General features: G+C 40.6%; 1 protein-coding gene across 2 annotated transcripts in view; it reads left to right on the top strand.

Moving 5' to 3' along the window:
• Nucleotides 1–18,105, top strand: part of ERC2 (ELKS/RAB6-interacting/CAST family member 2) — a 768,095-nt gene that overhangs the window by 711,748 nt on the left and 38,242 nt on the right. For both annotated transcript variants that reach the window (XM_054977161.1, XM_054977162.1), the window contains one exon: nt 10,323–10,470. In XM_054977161.1, the coding sequence (XP_054833136.1) occupies nt 10,323–10,470 (148 nt within the window). The remainder of the gene's footprint in view (nt 1–10,322; nt 10,471–18,105) is intronic.

Genomic DNA, 18,105 nt, shown 5'->3' with positions numbered 1-18,105 from the left:
CCTTTCCTTGATTCTTGAAATAACTTGGATCTGTTCCATATTTTCCTCACCTCTTAGCAATGCTCTTTCTTCAGTGTAGTTGCATTTTGATACTATTCCGTTCCGCTGAATAGTAGAAGTTAGGAAGGTATTTTATCATTCTATACAATGATCTTGTTTTCATTAATTTTAATAACACCTTTTGCAGTACATCTTCATCCTGAGGCAGAAAAAGTGGATTAAAATTCAGATATTTGGTTTTAGGTGCTTCAAAAATTAGTTTCTTTAGATGATTAGATATTTTGTTTACTATTTCTTTAAATACTTGGGTCATCCGAAGTGCTGCTTTAGGCAAGCCCATTGGGATCTTGGACTACTTTCTTTCGAACCAGAGATCATTTTACCAATCTGCTTTTGAAAGCCTCTAGAGACTCAAAAGTCTTTTGAGAATCACTCCCTAGGCATGCAGAAGTAGTTGCATGGATTTTTGGATCTAAGAAATTTTACAAGTATGTGTGCATTTTTCCAATTATGTCATTAGTGAATTATTTGATTATTTGAATGAACAAACAACCCCCATCAATGTAAATACATAAATAATTTGTTTTGGTTTATTGGTGAATTATTGCTATGTTCAATGCCAAAGCTTCCACTAATTTTAATAGATATTTTGGATTCAGTCTTGTGCAAAATTATTTGCATATGCGTCCTGTTGATTCTAAGGTGTGCTTAACTGTGTTCAGGAAGGCAGTTTTCATATTTATTTTATTATTTGTTTGTTTTTTACTTCATTTATATTCCTGCTTTTACTTTACTGAGACTCAAGGCAGATTACACAGCATTCAATAAAACAATACAATGGCATAAGGATACCAGAAATTTGAAAACAAGCATAACCAGAGGAGACTATGCTATCATCTGTTATAGCATTATGAATGGTCACTGTGCTTATTTTATACTTTTGAGCTTTGCATAAAAATGTTACAGTTATACCCCTTGCATTTCATGGGCTTTTCCACATGGTTCACAATTTTTTACTTTTTATATCCGTGTGTGTCAGTTATCCCCTATGTGGTACCCATTGATGGCATGTTATCTGCCACTGTGTTTCATTGCCCCTGCTTGTTTATTCCTTGAAGCATCTCTTCCCCCAAACTAAGAGCCAGTTGTATCTTTCCTCCACTTGGAATAGGAGGTGCAGAAAAGCTTAGTAGGCATCCCTTTGGGGTCTGCATGGGGAACACATTTGCAGACACCTGTTCCCAGAAAATAGAGTTTGTGTTAGAACCTCCTAACATTTTACTGTGATCTTTCCCAAAACCTCACAGCTAAGCAGGTTTGAGAAAGATCAGTGAAAAGCTGGAGAAACCCTACAAGGTGCACAAATTCATCAGGAGCCTGTGGAGAAGCAGGAAGAAAAAAACCCTACTTCCCAACAGCATTGAACCTGGGGCAGACAACTTACGTAGAAATGGCCACAAGCAGTCACTTGGAGCAGCACAATGTGAGGAGTGCTGCCCTGGATGAGATCTCCATTGGGGTGCCTGAGCGCTTCCTTCCTTCCATTGGCCAGATCTGGAGTACTCCTCCAGCTGTATCTAGGAGACCATGCTCCTCATGGTTTCCTCAACATTGTTGTGCTACATTTCTCTGTTATCTGTGATGACTAAATTTGCATTTAAGAGCTTCTCAGAAAGTTGTCTTTCCTGTTTGGTTAACCAGAAAACTTGCAGACCAAACCCCAGTCCCTTATAGTTGCTGATCACCTAAGTTATGGAGGAATGCAAAGAAACTGTCATAAAATAAATTATTTTAAATAAATGTGATGATTTCCCTATTCTGGGGTTCTCCTAGAAGTTTCAGTTTACTATTTGCTACATCCGGGGGTCAGGGACCTGTCATGTGGGAGCTGCAATGGATCAACAGCTGCCCCAATAATGGGGAAACCTCACAAACCTGTCCCCATGTGGAAACCACCAGTATGGTTTGTGGAATTACCTATGGAATTCTATAGACAAAAGATTTCCCATTGTCTGTGATTTATTCAAATCCTGGGAAAAGTGTGGGGGGTGGGGTGCAGGGGGAGGAATGAAAACATTAAATAGTATAAAACCCTCTTGGGTTACACTGTGGGCATTGCATACACTGGGCTTCAATCTGAAAACATCCCAATCATTTTATTTATTATTTTAGACTTCTATTCCCCCCCCCCACAAGCAGGCTCAGGGCAGATTGCTTCTTTAAAAACCATAATAAATACCACATTGCCATAAAGCCAATTAAAACATTTAAGATTCAGTCAATGTTGTATACAGATAACTCGAACGGATAGCAACAGATGGCAATATTAACTAATGCAGAAGCAGGATGGTGGATGATCTAGTTGGGAGGGTTCAGATCAGGGAGCCTAGACCAAGATTTTATTGCAAAATCAACCATAATATGATTTGGTGATCATCCCTAGCATTAAGATCCCATAATCTAGGAGATGGAGAGATGCATGCCTTTGCTGTGTTAGAATAGTATGACACTTTGATTTGGATTTATTTGTAAACTTTTGTTTAGAAAAACAGAAGCAATTTCCTCTACAAGTCATATGATTTTGGAGAGCTTAAACATTGGTTAAAAAATATGCTCAAGGGATCAAACCATTCTTTTTACAATCTGCTTTTTATCGTAGTCCTTTATAAACACAAAGAGCAATGCTGAAAGACAAGTAGCCTGACAGTGACAGATTACCTATAGTTTTGTTCGTCCTGTTTGGCTTAGCTGGACTTTGGGCAAAGCTGCGCTCCACACAAACAAAACAGTTGTAGGCATATGTCATTGGATTCACCCCAAAGTATTTCTAATCTTGTCGGCTGTTACATTTTTTTCTGTAGCAGCCTATAAGCAGAGGGAGTTGAACATAGTTGGTGTTTCTCCATTAAAGAACAAAATGGCTATTTACATGGGGAATAGGAAGAATCTAAAGATTTTAAGTAAATACAAATAACAGCTATTAAAATCTCATTTTAGAATATGTTTATAGTTGAATTTTGTATTTACCATTTATCACAATTAGGGTGTTACATGATTGCTACAGTTTGTTGGATTTTTTTTAAACCAAGGTGGCCTTACTTAAACTGCTGTCTAAGGCTTGTCTGTCTAAAGTATTTATATCCTGACTTTCCACAGTGCCCAGGGTGGTGCACACACAAAAAATAATTAAACATATGAATTAAAATACATCAAGTTGAAACTGCAGCGTTATCACTACCAGCTGCCAGAGGCATTAATTGGTTATTTCCTCTAAAGGTATTTTCAAATAATTCCTCTTTACACCTTTTAGAAAAGGAAGAGAATGTATAAGCTTTCTGAACCAGCCATTTGGCATTTTTCATTATAGTACATATCTAGCTGGCTTTTTCATTGAATGATCTAATGGGCACAAATATTTTCTGTTCTTGAGAAGGGGCATCAATGCTAGAAGTGAATCATTCAGACCACATCATGGTTGGGTGTTGATGGGGGTGAGGGGTAGGGTTACCAGGTCCCCTTATCCTCCCAGTGGGAGGGGATACCTGGATCTCATTTTTCTGTTGTTCTTTGCACACATGTGCACTTTGCACTGGGCTTGTTTGATCCTCAGTTAGCCCACTGAGAAGTGTGGGAACACTCTCAGGGCGGCGCCTAGGAGACCTGTTCCCCTGCCATTTTTTTTAAACAAAAGAGTTATCTGCATGTTTTCTGGTGCAAGGAGAAATGTAGTAGAAAAACAATACAAGCGAATAAGATTAAGCACTTTCTAATTAAACTACATTTTTTCTTGTATATTTTATCCAGCATGTTTGAGAGAGCCTGTGCTAGCATACATGTAAGTGGCAATGCGGTATTTTTGTTGTATTTGGTTTGTGTTTCCTGCCTTTAAGTGTGTGGCACATGGTCTTGGCCTTGGTACTGGGGAGGTAATAACACCGGTTGTATCCAACATGATGTATCACATGACTTCATGTCACATGTTGCTATCTGGGGGTTAGTCTGGAAGGATTAAAGACTCATATTGCCTAATGCTATTGTTCCCAACCTTTTTGATATGGTAACACACAAGTCCAAATTTACTTCATATGGTGATCCATCCTTGGCTAGCCTAAGAGATTGAGAGGCGGGGAGGGGCAGGGTTGAAGAGATATGGGAATATGGCAGATGTCAACAAAGAGGTGGATGGTAACGTAGGTAGCTCAGTGCAGTACATCTTCCACAGCAGATAGGAGAAGGCACTTGAGAAGGCTGGGCAAGAAGTTGGGCTGTTGAAGGAGCAGTGTCAAAACACAGCCTATGCACCTCTTTTTCTCATTGTCTCACTTTTCCATATGCTGAACAGCTCCCACCTACTGTCAGCCTTCCCTCACCCTTCTTCCACCTACTATTGTAAAATTACTAGTTGTCAGACAGCTGCCCCCCATTATTGTTGCGGGGAAAGGGGCAGAATGTTATAAACTGGAAAGGACAAGGAAGAGAGAAAGAGAAGGGCGCAAAGGGCAAGAGCCACCATTAGTGGCCTGCTACCCACTTTCAGAGGCTTTGAGACCCACTTTTGGGTCCTGACCCACAGGTTGGGAAACACTGGCCTAATGAGAGAAGCAAAGGAAATATAATGAAGAGGTGGAGGATGGAACATGTAACCCTGCTTCCAGTCGTCTCATAAGTTCAGTCCTGGAGGCCAAGTGTCATCTTGTTCTGATTGCCACTAGTTTGGCCTCCAGGATTGTTTTCCTTATTTACTCTTGGTGGTGGAGAGTGCCCTCAAGTCAGAGTTGACTTATGGTGACCCCTGGTGGAGTTTTCCTAGCAAGAGATTAACAGAGGCACTTTGCCATTACCTGCCTCTGCAGCCCTAGTATTCATTGGAGGTCTCCCATCCAATTACTAACCAAGGCTAACCCTACTTAGCTTCTGTGATCTGAGGAGATCAGGCTCACCTGGGCTATAATGGAACAAAATTAACAAAACAAAGTAAATGTGCTTGTGAAAAAGAATTGGAGAGAAACATTATTTTAAAAATCAGCAAAACAGCAACTGGGTGTATAATTTTTAACCAAGCCATTAAAGAATCTACAGGTTTTTTGTAATGGACATCTTTACTACCAGATGTCCTGCATATGTGTTTCCATGGCAGGGGACCACTAATGCATGAGAACTGGTGTATCATAAGAGCCTTGCTGGATGTGATCAATATCTTTAACAGCCCAGTTTCAGTTACAACATTCAGGTTATGTTGGGTCAGGGTTTCACATGCCAAGTTTTAACTGATCTATTCACTTTACCCTGTTCTGTTTCAGACCCAGACCATTCCAGAGTTTGTGCATCATTTGGAATGGGCTAGTTGTACCCATTTCCCAACTGGAGTCCTCCACATCATTTCCTTTCCCAAGCTTCATACCAACCATCGGCCTCAAGCCTTGATGCTGCCACACATGTTAGCAGCAGCATTCAGACCTCAAACCTGAGTTCTGAGATTGTTGTGAAGGCTTCTTTTTGCTGCCTCTTCACAGAAAAAAGCAAACAGTGCATACAGAAAAACACAATTGAGCCCTCTATAACACTGTAGAGAGGACTGAAAGCCCCATTGACAGTGTTTGGGGGGCTTGGTTCAGAATAGTCACAACACAACAGGAATTACTTTCAAGTGGAAATATAAAATAATTCCATTAAATGACCCTATTCCAATCTGGGCCAGGTGGAATTCAAACAAATGGAGCTTGACCTAATTCCACATTAAAACATCTGCAGTTTCTTGTAAGCTAGGGCTTATATGGATGTGTACTCTGATCATTTTATCTGATATTCCTCAATATCTATATCATTTACCAGTTTTAGCTCCTTTTTGAACTTATCATCCCATGATAAATGTGATTGTGACAAAACACTAGTCTTCTGCTATAAATCTGTTGCATGATGACTTTATATTGACCAAGGTTACCTTTCATCAGCTCCTGATGGTATAGTGACCCCACTCATTTCTAACTACTATTTATCAACTGTCCTTTGTTTCTTCAGTATGCACTACATAAAAAGCCCCTTGAAGAGTGTTCAGAGACTGTGGCAAATGCACAATATTCTGCTTTATGTTCTATTGTGGTTTAGAGTTTCAAGAAATATTACATCAGTGCTCCAGTAATTTCAGGCCACTTTATAAGTGCATTTTAGATTTCAGTATGTAACATATAATAATAATAATAATAATAATAATAATAATAATAATAATAATAATAATAATATGTTTATTGCTTTTCCGGCCGAAGCCATAAGCCATACAAACACCAACAAAATATGAACTGTACACTTGAACATACCCAATTCTATGTAACATATAAAATACTCAGTAGGCTGCATGCAGATATGTTCTGTGACTGCTGGAGGGGGAAAAAAAACTTCTCAGTGTTTCTCCAAGTCCAGGTTTTACACTATTTCTATTTGGGCTGACTTTTATAGTTCAAACCGGCAAAATCTATTTATCATCTGCAAATCTAGAATAATCACATTGTTATCAGTTTTGTTACTCTGCATGTGCTCTTTCACAAATTGTAAATCTTGGGGATTGGTGCATTTTCAAATGCAGCTAATGCTCCCATGTTTATTTTCTTGAAGATACACGTGCATCTATAAAGGATTAATAGTATGTTTTAACACAGGCATTTTTTTCCCCTCGAGTATGTGTGTGTGTGAAAGAAAAGAGCTGTTTCAAACAAGATCTCTCATCACTATCTCTCTGAAATCACCTCCCACTGAACCTTAAGCAGAATACTCAGGGTCATAAGGGAAAGAAAACAAAAATTCAAGAGAAAAAATGATTGAGCTTTTTCTTTCCCACTTTATAAGCAGAACATGAACAGTAGGATATGTGTTGTTAATTCAAATGTTTATAATTACAGCATTTTAATTGCCTTTTTATTTTACACAAAATGCTTTACAAAATCACAATTGTAATTATTACAGTCAAGGGGAGAAATCTGTTCTGTAAACGTTAATATTGAAAATCTTTATTGTATGCCACCACTATCAATCTTGGTAACAATGATGGTTTATGTTAATAAAGCTTAGAAAATTATTCTCTTGCATACCTGAGGAATAAAACAGAAGTGTTTGCATTATTCCCTTTTATATGGATTGTGATAAGTGGCAAGCCAATGTACTATGGTTAGTGGTTTCTGGGACATTCTTCAAAAACATTAAATCTCAAGACAGTAATCAGAAGAGACTTTTCCAAAACTGAGCATTCATCTTCAGGTTCACCCTTAAAGTGTTTAATTTTACAGAGAATTTTTAGGTTGCTGATTAAATTCTCTGGTGTGGATTTTATTAGCTCTCCTGTGTGCATGTTCTCATCCATTTATATACTCCTGGCCATCTGACAGCAATGCTGATTCTGTGAACCTAAGCAGGAGAGGAAGGGCAGGAAGGATTACATCAGTGCTTAGTTCTTGTGGCCCCTTCTTACATGCTCAGGGTAAGGCTGATTGCCACCTTGGGGTCAGGTAGCAGTTTTTCCCAGGCCAGTTTGGCTAGGGATCCTGATGATGCCATCTTCTGGGCATGGAGTAATGGTCACTGTGTGTGTGTGGGGGGGGGGGGACTATTTGTGAATTTCCGGCATTGTGCCGGGGGTTGGACTAGATGACCCTAGAGATCCCTTCCAACTGTATGATTCTATGATTCCTTTTCTCCTATGTGTTTTAAAGAAAACTGTCACACACATAAGGAATAAATGTACATTTGTTCCCATACACAATTTCCCCTTCAGAATCTTCTCAAAAGATAAGCTTTCAGTGCCAATGAAGTAGGAAGTTGTTATCCATTATCTAATCTCCATACATGGACCTGATGATCCAGACAGTAGTCACTTCACAGCTCCAGCTATTCCAAGATAATAACATATTTGTAACTTTTAAAAAATGAGTTACAATATTGCTTAACCAGTAATCAGTGGCTTGCTCGGATAATCTGTGGCTGAGCTTATTATACCAGACTTCTGTTTTTGATAACTTGCTTGGTCAAAATGAGTTGACCAAGCAAGTTAATTGCTTGGTCATCTCATTTTGTCTCCTTGAATGGTAGGAGCATAATATGGGAAGAGGCATGTCCCCCACTCATGTTGCTGCTGTCTAGCTCTAAAACAGCACATCTGCTCAATCATGCTCTCAGAGGTTCTGGGTCACATCAGTGGAATAGCAAAGGAAGCGTGTGCTCCCTCCCCACTCATCTTCCCTGGCACAAAGGAGCTGTAGAAGGGCTCTGCAGCCTGCTGGATATGGGTAGAATGTAAGGCAATGACAGACAAAATCCTGTCGCTTCTTCCCTATGGTACCTTTTGCCATAGCTATTGCTGCTGTGTGGTATGAAGAAATGAAAGGAAATAATTAGAAGTACATCTCATTCTAATGTAGCTTAATACATAGCACTTGTCCACAAAAGCATGATTTTATTTCTTACTCTTTAAGGTGTTGAAGAACTGTTAACTTTAAACAGAATGGCAACCTGGCTATGCTTCTGGAATTAGTAGAAATCTGTGGTCATAAAGCTTTCTGCAAATTATTGTAGACTTTCATTTGTGATTTTCTTTTAATTTTACTATTCTTACATTGGCCAGCTTTCAGCCTTGAAGCTCTGTATGCAGTGATTTGCCCAGTTGTGCTATATTTTAAATCCTGCTGAAACTTCAAGTGCAAAGAACTCTCATTAACTGAGGGAGTTTTTTTACTTTTTATTAAATCATATTATTATATACATTTCTAGTCCCTATATTTCTTGTCACAAACTGAGTTTTGTGTGCTGTTGATTTGTGGTATGTGCCAGCCCGAACCATCTTGTATCATCTCCTACTTTTCGCGTTGGGGACTGTGAAAGTAAGCATTGGGCTGTTCAAAATATAATAAATATGTGTGCACTATACTTCAGTAGCTTGAGTTGCTGAGGCCCAAACAAGAAGTGATCCAGAAGAGCTTTAATTAGGGTTTGCTGGATTTTTTAGAAGGCTAGATTTCTTAAAAGGCTAAAAGGAGGAGTTCAGCGTATAGCCACAGAACTGGTGAAGGGAGTTTAACCCTTCTCCCATGCCATCTTTCTGATCTCAGTTGCTCTCCCATGGAACTGCCCTACAGGGGAAAAGTTACAAGTATCATACAGAAACCTATATGTGTTTTCCCTATGGTAGAAATTGTAGCTCCTGTGTTTACAGCCTTTTCAACATGGCTGCACTTTCCTATGGAATTCCAAGTGTCACTGCAGCTGCCAATGCAGTACAGTGGCAACTAATTTTCCAGATGGCAACTTTCCACACATTTTCCGTGGTTGGTCCCCATGGTGGCCATCCCCTCCAGTGGTAGTAGGTGGAGCTATTTCCAGTTTTTTTAAAAAAATACCAGCAATGGACATACCAATATACGATTATATTGATATGTCAATTGCTGAAATTTTAAAAACCTCCAAAAAGCCCCCTGGTAGCACTCGGGGGGGGGGGAGGGTTGGCTGCTGTGGGAACTAGAGCAGGTAAAATGTGTGGATGGGATCAGGAAAATCCCGACTATATCTACTACATAGCAGTCAGCCTGGCTTTGCTGTAATCTTTTGCAGAACATGACAGCACAGTCGTCTGGGAAAGGTTGCAAAAGAGCCATAAAAACCTGGGTGGTGCAAAGAAGCCCACTTCCTAAAGCATCAAACTTGGGTTAAATCACCAGTGTAGAAATTTGCTATGTTGATTTGCTTCAGGAAAATTACATAGCAAGTTCTAACCCACCCCCACCCCCCTGCAACAGTTCTGATCTAAATCAGGATTTATCCTTTTAAAAAATTGCAAGAAATCCTGATCATGGGTGTTCTGGTTTGTGTCTACTATGGCCCTTTAGATGTGTGATGAGCACTGTGCAATTCAGGCTGTTGCCTGGGTCAGAGTGGCTTATAAGAGTGGCCTATAAACTGATCATGAGATGTTAATGTTGACATAGCTGGCATTCTGCCCTTCAGGCAGTCATCCATCCAAGAGATTGTATCTTATAGATGAGCTAATTCCCATGGTCTCACTCTAGAAACCCAGTGATATCTAATCCTTGACTTAACATTTCTGTCTTAAATGCCTGATGTGCACTAGCCATTAATTTTGAAAATTAGCCGTATACAGTAACAGCCATATATCTCAGCCTTGAAAAATCCTTTGGGCACATTATGTACAGACTAAGATATGTCATGTTTGCATGATGCCTGATAAAATGTACCTGTTTTCTTTTGAATTATTCAAACTGTCAATTAAAAAGGAAAAATAATCTCCAGTAGTTTTGATTCATTTTTTTTTTAAATCTTATCAGGCAGGAAGCATTACTTGCTGCCATCAGCGAAAAAGATGCAAATATTGCCTTGCTTGAATTGTCGGCTTCAAAGAAAAAGAAAACTCAAGAAGAAGTGATGGCTTTGAAAAGAGAAAAAGACAGATTAGTCCATCAGTTAAAACAGCAGGTTGGAAAACTTTTTTTTTTAAAAAAACTATTTTTTCAGGGAACATGACACTATTTTTTCTGTGTTATTCTTACTTCATGTTGAAAGTCTTTAAGCCAAGCCTGCCTTGTGACAGCTGAGGAGAAGGTAGGATAACGATCCCTTGTTGCTACTATTTTATTGATGTTTAGTGTTTTGTTGCATGTTGGTTTGGCTGGTCTATTGTATTCTGTAATGTGCTACCTGTTTTCCCCTTCCCATCATATTTAACACTTTACCAGTTATGCAGCATCAGAGAGCAGTGTACCAAGATGCTTTCCTCTGCAGAATCTTAACCCTTCCTACCGAATGTTGTATGAGCATTGCTTGTTCAGAAGATTCCTTTCAAGGATGGCTGTTGTGGGTTTTCCGGGCTGTATTGCCGTGGTCTTGGCATTGTAGTTCCTGACGTTTCGGCAGCAGCTGTGGCTGGCATCTTCAGAGGTGTAGCACCAAAAGACAGAGATCTCTCAGTGTTGACGGGTTGACGATACATTTCTATGACACACAGCACAGCTTTGATGCTGAAGTTATTTGAGCATTCTTCCTCAATGCCGGCACAGCAAACATAATAATTATAAAAGATGATAGTTGCCATACATATACATAAACTCTCAGTTAAAACAAAATGTGCACTAGATAGTGGGGTTCTGTGAGTCTCTGTGTGTGTGCCATTGGTGCTATTTTTTTTTATAATGGAAAACAGGAATGCAATTGAGTAACTATTTGCATGTAAAGCATATATTTGTTGGAAAACATTTATGCTATCTGAAAATTAGAGCTGTAACAAATTATAAGATAGCTTCCTCTAAGATTCAACAACATGTATAACTTCCAGATAATCTTGCAGAAAGCTTGAAAGGAATGTATTGTCGAAGGCTTTCACGGCCGGAGAACGATGGCTGTTGTGGGTTTTCCGGGCTGTATTGCCGTGGTCTTGGCATTGTAGTTCCTGACGTTTCGCCAGCAGCTGAGGCTGGCATCTTCAGAGGTGTAGCACCAAAAGACAGAGATCTCTCAGTGTCACAGTGTGGAAAAGATGTAGGTCATTTGTATCTACTCAGGAGGGGTGGGGTTGAGCTGAGTCATCCTGTAAGAGTTTCCCAGGGTGTGGAATGCTAATGGCGGGAGGCTTCACTGTATCCTGAGGAGGTTCTTTTGCATATGGATTGGTACTTGATGTGCTAATCTTCTCTGCAGGGCTATTGTCGGGGATAGAATGTTTTGTTAGCCTGGTGTTTTTCAGAACTGGAAACCATGCTCTGTTCATTCTTAAGGTTTCTTCTTTCCTGTTGAAGTTTTGCTTATGCTTGTGAATTTCAATGGCTTCCCTGTGCAGTCTGACAAAGTAGTTGGAAGTGTTGTCCAGTATTTTGGTGTCCTGGAATAAGATACTGTGCCCTGTTTGAGTTAGGCTATGTTCAGCCACTGCTAATTTTTCAGGTTGTCCAAGTCTGCAGTGTCTTTCATGTTCTTTTATTCTTGTCTGGATGCTACGCTTTGTGGGCCCGATGTAAACTTGTCCACAGCTGCAGGGTATACAGTATACTCCTGCCGAGGTGAGGGGGTCTCTACTGTCTTTTGCTGATCGTAGCATCTGTTGTATTTTTCGGGTGGGTCTGAATACTGCTTGAAGGTTATGCTTTTTCATAAGCTTTCCCATCTGATCAGTAATTCCTTTGATATATGGCAAAAACACTTTTCCTGTAGGAGACTGTAGTTTTCCTGTAGTTTTCCTGTAGTTTTCCTCACTACATCCCGACACGCACAGAAAACTATGCAAGACTGAAGCACAGCCACCTAGACTATATGGACTCCCCAAAATACATAAGGATTCAGTCCCACTCCGACCCATTGTGAGTGCCATTGGTTCACCGACATATGAATTAGCTAGACATCTGGCCGATCTCCTGCAGGACCACATTGGGAAAACCTCGTCTTACATCAAAGATTCAGCAGACTTCATCAACAAAATCAGTTCTCTGAAACTCAATCCACAAGACATACTTGTCAGTTTTGATGTTGTATCCCTGTTTACCAAGGTTCCAGTAAAAGACACTATTGCACTTATTAATCAGATTTTCCCAGAGGATGTAACAGCCTTATTCCACCATTGTCTGACAACCAGTTACTTCCAATGGGACAACGAATTCTATGAACAGATGGATGGGGTGGCCATGGGGAGCCCACTCAGCCCAGTTATAGCAAACTTCTACATGGAACATTTTGAAAAAACAGCTCTAGAATCAGCACCCCACAAACCTAGTGTATGGTTCCGGTTTGTGGATGATACATTTATCATTTGGAGCCATGGGGAGGAAGAATTGATAGGGTTTTTGAATCATCTCAACAACATCCACCTGAACATTCAATTCACAATGGAGAAAGAAATCGAGGGAAAACTCCCATTCCTGGATACCTTGGTCATCCGCAAAGCAAACTTTCAGTTAGGTCACAAGGTCTACAGGAAACCAACTCACACTGATCGGTACTTACACAAAAACTCCAATCACCACCCCCGACAGAAAAGAGGCATAATGAAAACATTAGTGGATCGTGCAAGACGGATATGTGAGCCGCACTTGCTCAATGAGGAAATTAATCATCTAAACCACACACTTCAGGCAAATGGCTACTCCAGAAATGAAATCCGAAGAGCAATCAAACCCAGGATGAATCAAACAACCAAGGAAAAACAGTCTCCTACGGGAAAAGTGTTTTTGCCATATATCAATCACTGATCAGATGGGAAAGCCTATGAAAAAGCACAGCCTACAAACAGTATTCAGACCCACCAGAAAAATACAACAGATGCTATGTTCAGCAAAAGAGTAGAGACCCCCTCACCTCTGCAGGAGTATACCGTATACCCTGCAGCTGTGGACAAGTTTACATCGGGACCACAAAGCGTAGCATCCAGACAAGAATAAAAGAACATGAAAGAGACTGCAGACTTGGCCATCCTGAAAAATCAGCAGTGGCTGAACATAGCCTAAATCAAACAGGACACAGTATCCTATTCTAGGACACTAAAATACTTGACAACACTTCCAACTACTTTGTCAGATTGCACAGGGAAGCCATTGAAATTCATAAGCATAAACACAATTTCAATAGGAAAGAAGAGACTTTAAGAATGAATAGAGCATGGCTTCCAGCCCTGCAAAACACCAGGCTAATGAAATACTCCACATCTCACAATAGCCCTGCAGAGAAGGATTAGCATATCAAGCACCAATCCATCTCTGCATATCCAGTTTCCATTAAAAATAAGTCTCTAGCTGTTCTTGTTGCAGAGATATCTACCTCTAGAGACTGCATTTTCTAAAAAAAAAAATGAATGCTAGAAATTCAGAGGAACTAATAGAGCATTATAATATTATATTGATAAGCCAATAGACTTTTTAAAAAAAATTCTGAAAAAAGTACTCAGGTGTGTGGGGGTGGCCATCAGCTGAGGGAAGGAAATTGCAGGGTCATGGTGGATGCTCTGCAGCCACTGCAACTCTGAATGCTCCGTGACAATGAAAGCTATACAGAGAATTGTTGTGTTATGGAAGCAGCCTTGTCTTCAGTCAGAACACTGTCTCCAGGTGTACTGCCCTTTGCTGTATTTCCTGCATCATTAAATTTTAGGTTAATGCAAAGTTCTGAATTCTTAAGACAATATTTAGTTAGGTAAGATTTTACTTTCCCAGTGGTGATTCTGCCTTATGCTTGGTTTACATGTTGCTCTTAAATGATATGGTTGTTTCTATACTACCCAGTTAATATTATATGCTCATGTAGTTAGGAGAGATTATGTGGTTCAGTATCACACTATTGATGCGCCATCCTGTGATGTGTAAACTGGGTCTAGTGCATTGGATTTCTTGACTAAAAATACCTGTCTGAACCTCTTTTGGTTTTTTTCTTTGAATTGCAAGGCTTAGCCTCTTCAGACTTTTGGGTAATCAACTTGTGAGGACTGGATCCGCTTTATTCATTGGGTTTGGCCCCATACTGCTTCATTTCTTTAATTCTACACTTTGAGGGAGTTGAACCGAAGTGGTGTCTGTTTTTCATTCTTGCATTATAAAAATGCCCCAGTTCTGTTGCAGGCTTTGAGGACTGGTCAGTTTCCTCAAATGATTGCTGAGAAAACTTACAAGGGTTTTTTTAAAGTTGCAATGTTACTATTTAATTTTAGAAAAAAATCAGGAAAAAACTTGATTGGTTGCTGTTCAGCCAATAAGGATGAGAGGAATAAAGGGGAAGGCAAAATTAGGGCCAGGGTCAGGTCTCACACCAAAGAAAACATTCTGCATTTTAAAAAAGCCCTGGGTTGACTTTGCTGGGGGGGGAAACACCAGGGTATGTAAGCAGGGAGAAAAGCTGCAGAAAAGACGGGGAAAGATTGATTCTATGACAGTTGCAGCCTTTCTCTGTGTGGAATGCAAAAAGTCTGGGGACCATACTGAATCGAGGTATTTTGACCGACATGCAGAAGCCTGGAGAGAAATTGATGCCATATGGGGCCAGAACCAATGAAAAAGTCAGTGTACAGAAAAGACCTTAGAAACATCATCTGGATCATTCAAATGACTATGCTTGTCAGGGCATCAGATTTTCATTTGGCTTTACTGAGCCTTGTTTCCTGGCAACATCACTAATGTTAGCACATCAAGAATTAGATTAGTGCATGTAGCATTGTCTCCCCTATCCACAAAATGAGACACCATACACGATACATAAGTCAACATAGATTTTATTAATTAACAACATCATTGCCTTGTTAAAGGCCCACCGCTTAATGTGAACCTAATGAGCTGCTACCAGCATGCCAGAATTAAGGGCATCCCTGCCTTCAAATCTTATCCTAGATTGCATACTCCATCAAAAAGTGGCTCAGAGTGCATACCAATATATTCCCAACTTAAACAAGTCCCCACAGTGTTCCAGCCAATTCAACTCAAGGCCCAACCAATCAAAGATGAGGCCTAAAAGAAAATAAAGACCCTCTCCTAGCCAATATGAAAGAAAAAATCCTGGTTGACTCCAAAGCTACCAGTTAATTCCATTTGGTCAGGTTGATTGCAGCTCTGGATGGCAAGTGCCTTTACGGGCGAGGAGCAAGACTTTTATAGCCTGAATGCACCTTTCCCCTGGTTGGCCTGGGAGCTCATTCTCCAGGCATACCCTCCCCCTAGGGTTGTCAGGTTCCCCAACCCCCTTGGATCTGGGTGCAGCTCCTACCTGGTGCTTTCATGCTTCTGTGCCCTTCAGTGGCCTGATTTCGGCCAAATTGGGCTCGAATCTGGCCCAAATCAGGCCGCACCTCCCAGGAGTGCGTAACGCTGCCTGGGGGCTCACCCTGGGAGGCACATTCCCACCTCACCAGCAAGTAAGTGGGGGTGAGGTGTGGGAGTGGGGGATCCCCCGCCCCAGCAGGGGACTGGACCCCCCAATACCCTTATGGGGGACCAAAACCACAAGGGGAGAGAGCTGGATTTCTAGCACTTTGTCCTTCAGCAATTATGCTACCTTACTTTTGCCCTTGGTACTGTCAGGTGTTTGTCCTCACCTGTCATACCCAGCCACACCTTGCTACTGTGCTGGTAGCCTAATGCTTGTGTTATGGTTACTGCTGAGGCTATTCCTTGCTAGAGCTGTAGATGTTACCCAAGATGTGAAACTGCATGGGAGTGTTTGTTCTTCCTGTTATCTCTTTGCTTCTCCCAACTGCACCAGGGGCCTCTGTACTTCACATGGGAAGAAGCGCCTACACGACCTTGGAAACCCCATACATCATTCTTGCTGTTTCCCTGCTTAGATGCTTTCCTGCTGAAATCAGAGAACTGTTAGAATGGGGGGGGGTTAGATAGTACTCGCGCTTTGAGAAACCTATATCTACTTGATGCTTGTGTGTAACCGTTATTCCTGGCAAAGATGAAGTAAATGCATGATACTGGTGGCTTATCAATAAAGTGCTTTTACTGCTTGCAGTGAAGTCTTTGAGAGTTACTTGGCATCCTTACAGGTACTAATGGAATATTTGATTATTTAATAAAGTTTGTAGAATCATCTGGCATTGAGTAGACACTGCTTTTTATTGTAAAGGAATCATGTTTTTTTCCTGTAATTTTTCACTGAATCCTATTATGTCTTCTGATTTTTTGCTAGGCCTGAAGAAAAAATAATTTAAAGGGATGTTTACAGCTAGAGCTAGGAGGTAATTTTCAAGCCATTTCTATATATAGTCATATCTTATAAAGCAGATAGATAGGAATATTTCCCAGTCATCGTTTTTGGAGCTTGTAACAACTGAATTCTGTGCATTATAAAAGAAATTCCATAAATGATTTATTGAAATTACTGTGAAATGATATATTCTCATCTTTAGGCTTTAGAGAGGTTCTGATGTTGATGATGATGATGATGATGATGATGATGATGATGATGATGATTGACATTTCTAACCCGCCCTTCCTGCAAGCGGGCTCAGGGTGAAGTGCAGCAGTTATAAAAATACAATACAAATATTAAAAACAATTCATAAAACAACAATTCATCATAAAATCAACAGATAATAACTGTCCCAAGATGAAGTCAATTCCAGGTTCCTGCCTGTTAGCATACAGGGGGAGGGAAGCAGACAGATAATGTACTGCAACCCATACATGGGTCAGCTAACGAATGGGCACTACATAGCCCCGTGCTGTACCCATACGTTGGGCAGCCTGCTGGTGGACACTGTATAACCCTATACTTAGTGGGAGACTGGTGGGAGGCTCCGTGAGGATCTCATGCTGGCCTCAACCATACACCTGATGGAACATCTCCATCTTACAGGCCCTCCGAAATGATAGAAGATCCTGACGGGCCCGGGTGTCCTCAGACATAGAGTTCCACCAGGTTGGGGCCAGGACCGAAAAGGCCCTGGTCCTGGTTGAGGCCAACTGAGCCTCCCTGGGACCAGGGACCACCAGCAGATGTTTTCCAGCTGATTGGAGCATTCTCCAGGGCACATATGGGGAGAAGCGGTCCCCGTGGTATTAATGAAGGCATATAACTTGGAAAGGTTCAGAAAGGAGAAGGAAGGTTATTTGTTCACTTATTCTCCTTTTCTAATAATCAATCCCTTAATCATGTCTCAGTTTTTAGATAATTGAAATTTTATCATTCTGAGGTGGATCATCTGGCGTTAGGATCATTGAAGAGCTTCAGGTGCTTTTAAACTGCAGGAACCCATCTCAATGCTATACATCTCATTTTGATGCCCCTACTAGTTCTGCTGTTTAGTCTAAGGAGGAAGCTTTGTTTAGGATATAACAGCACAAAGCCTCCTTTGGCTTGTTGGACAAATTGTGTACATCTTTGGATCCAGAATTAAAAACTGTAGTCCCAAGCTGATGATCCCCTACTCTGCTTCTCATTTTCCACTGTTGCTTAGAGTGCCAGTGGAGGGCGGGGGGGAGAGTAAAAATGGCTATTAGGTTGATGACATGACTTGAACCTTAGCTAGCTCTTGTGTTTCTTGAGTGAGGAGAAGCTTGCAAGTTAGCAATATTACAGAAAACAATATGCAAGGTTTTGAGCTCTCAATTCTATTAGGCTTGATTTTTTTTAAAAAAAGCT

This window comes from Eublepharis macularius, chromosome 4, assembly GCF_028583425.1.
Source record: "Eublepharis macularius isolate TG4126 chromosome 4, MPM_Emac_v1.0, whole genome shotgun sequence".
Lineage (NCBI taxonomy): Eukaryota > Metazoa > Chordata > Lepidosauria > Squamata > Eublepharidae > Eublepharis > Eublepharis macularius.
Note: the sequence above shows the minus strand (reverse complement) of the source record. Positions and strands in the feature narration are given on the sequence as shown.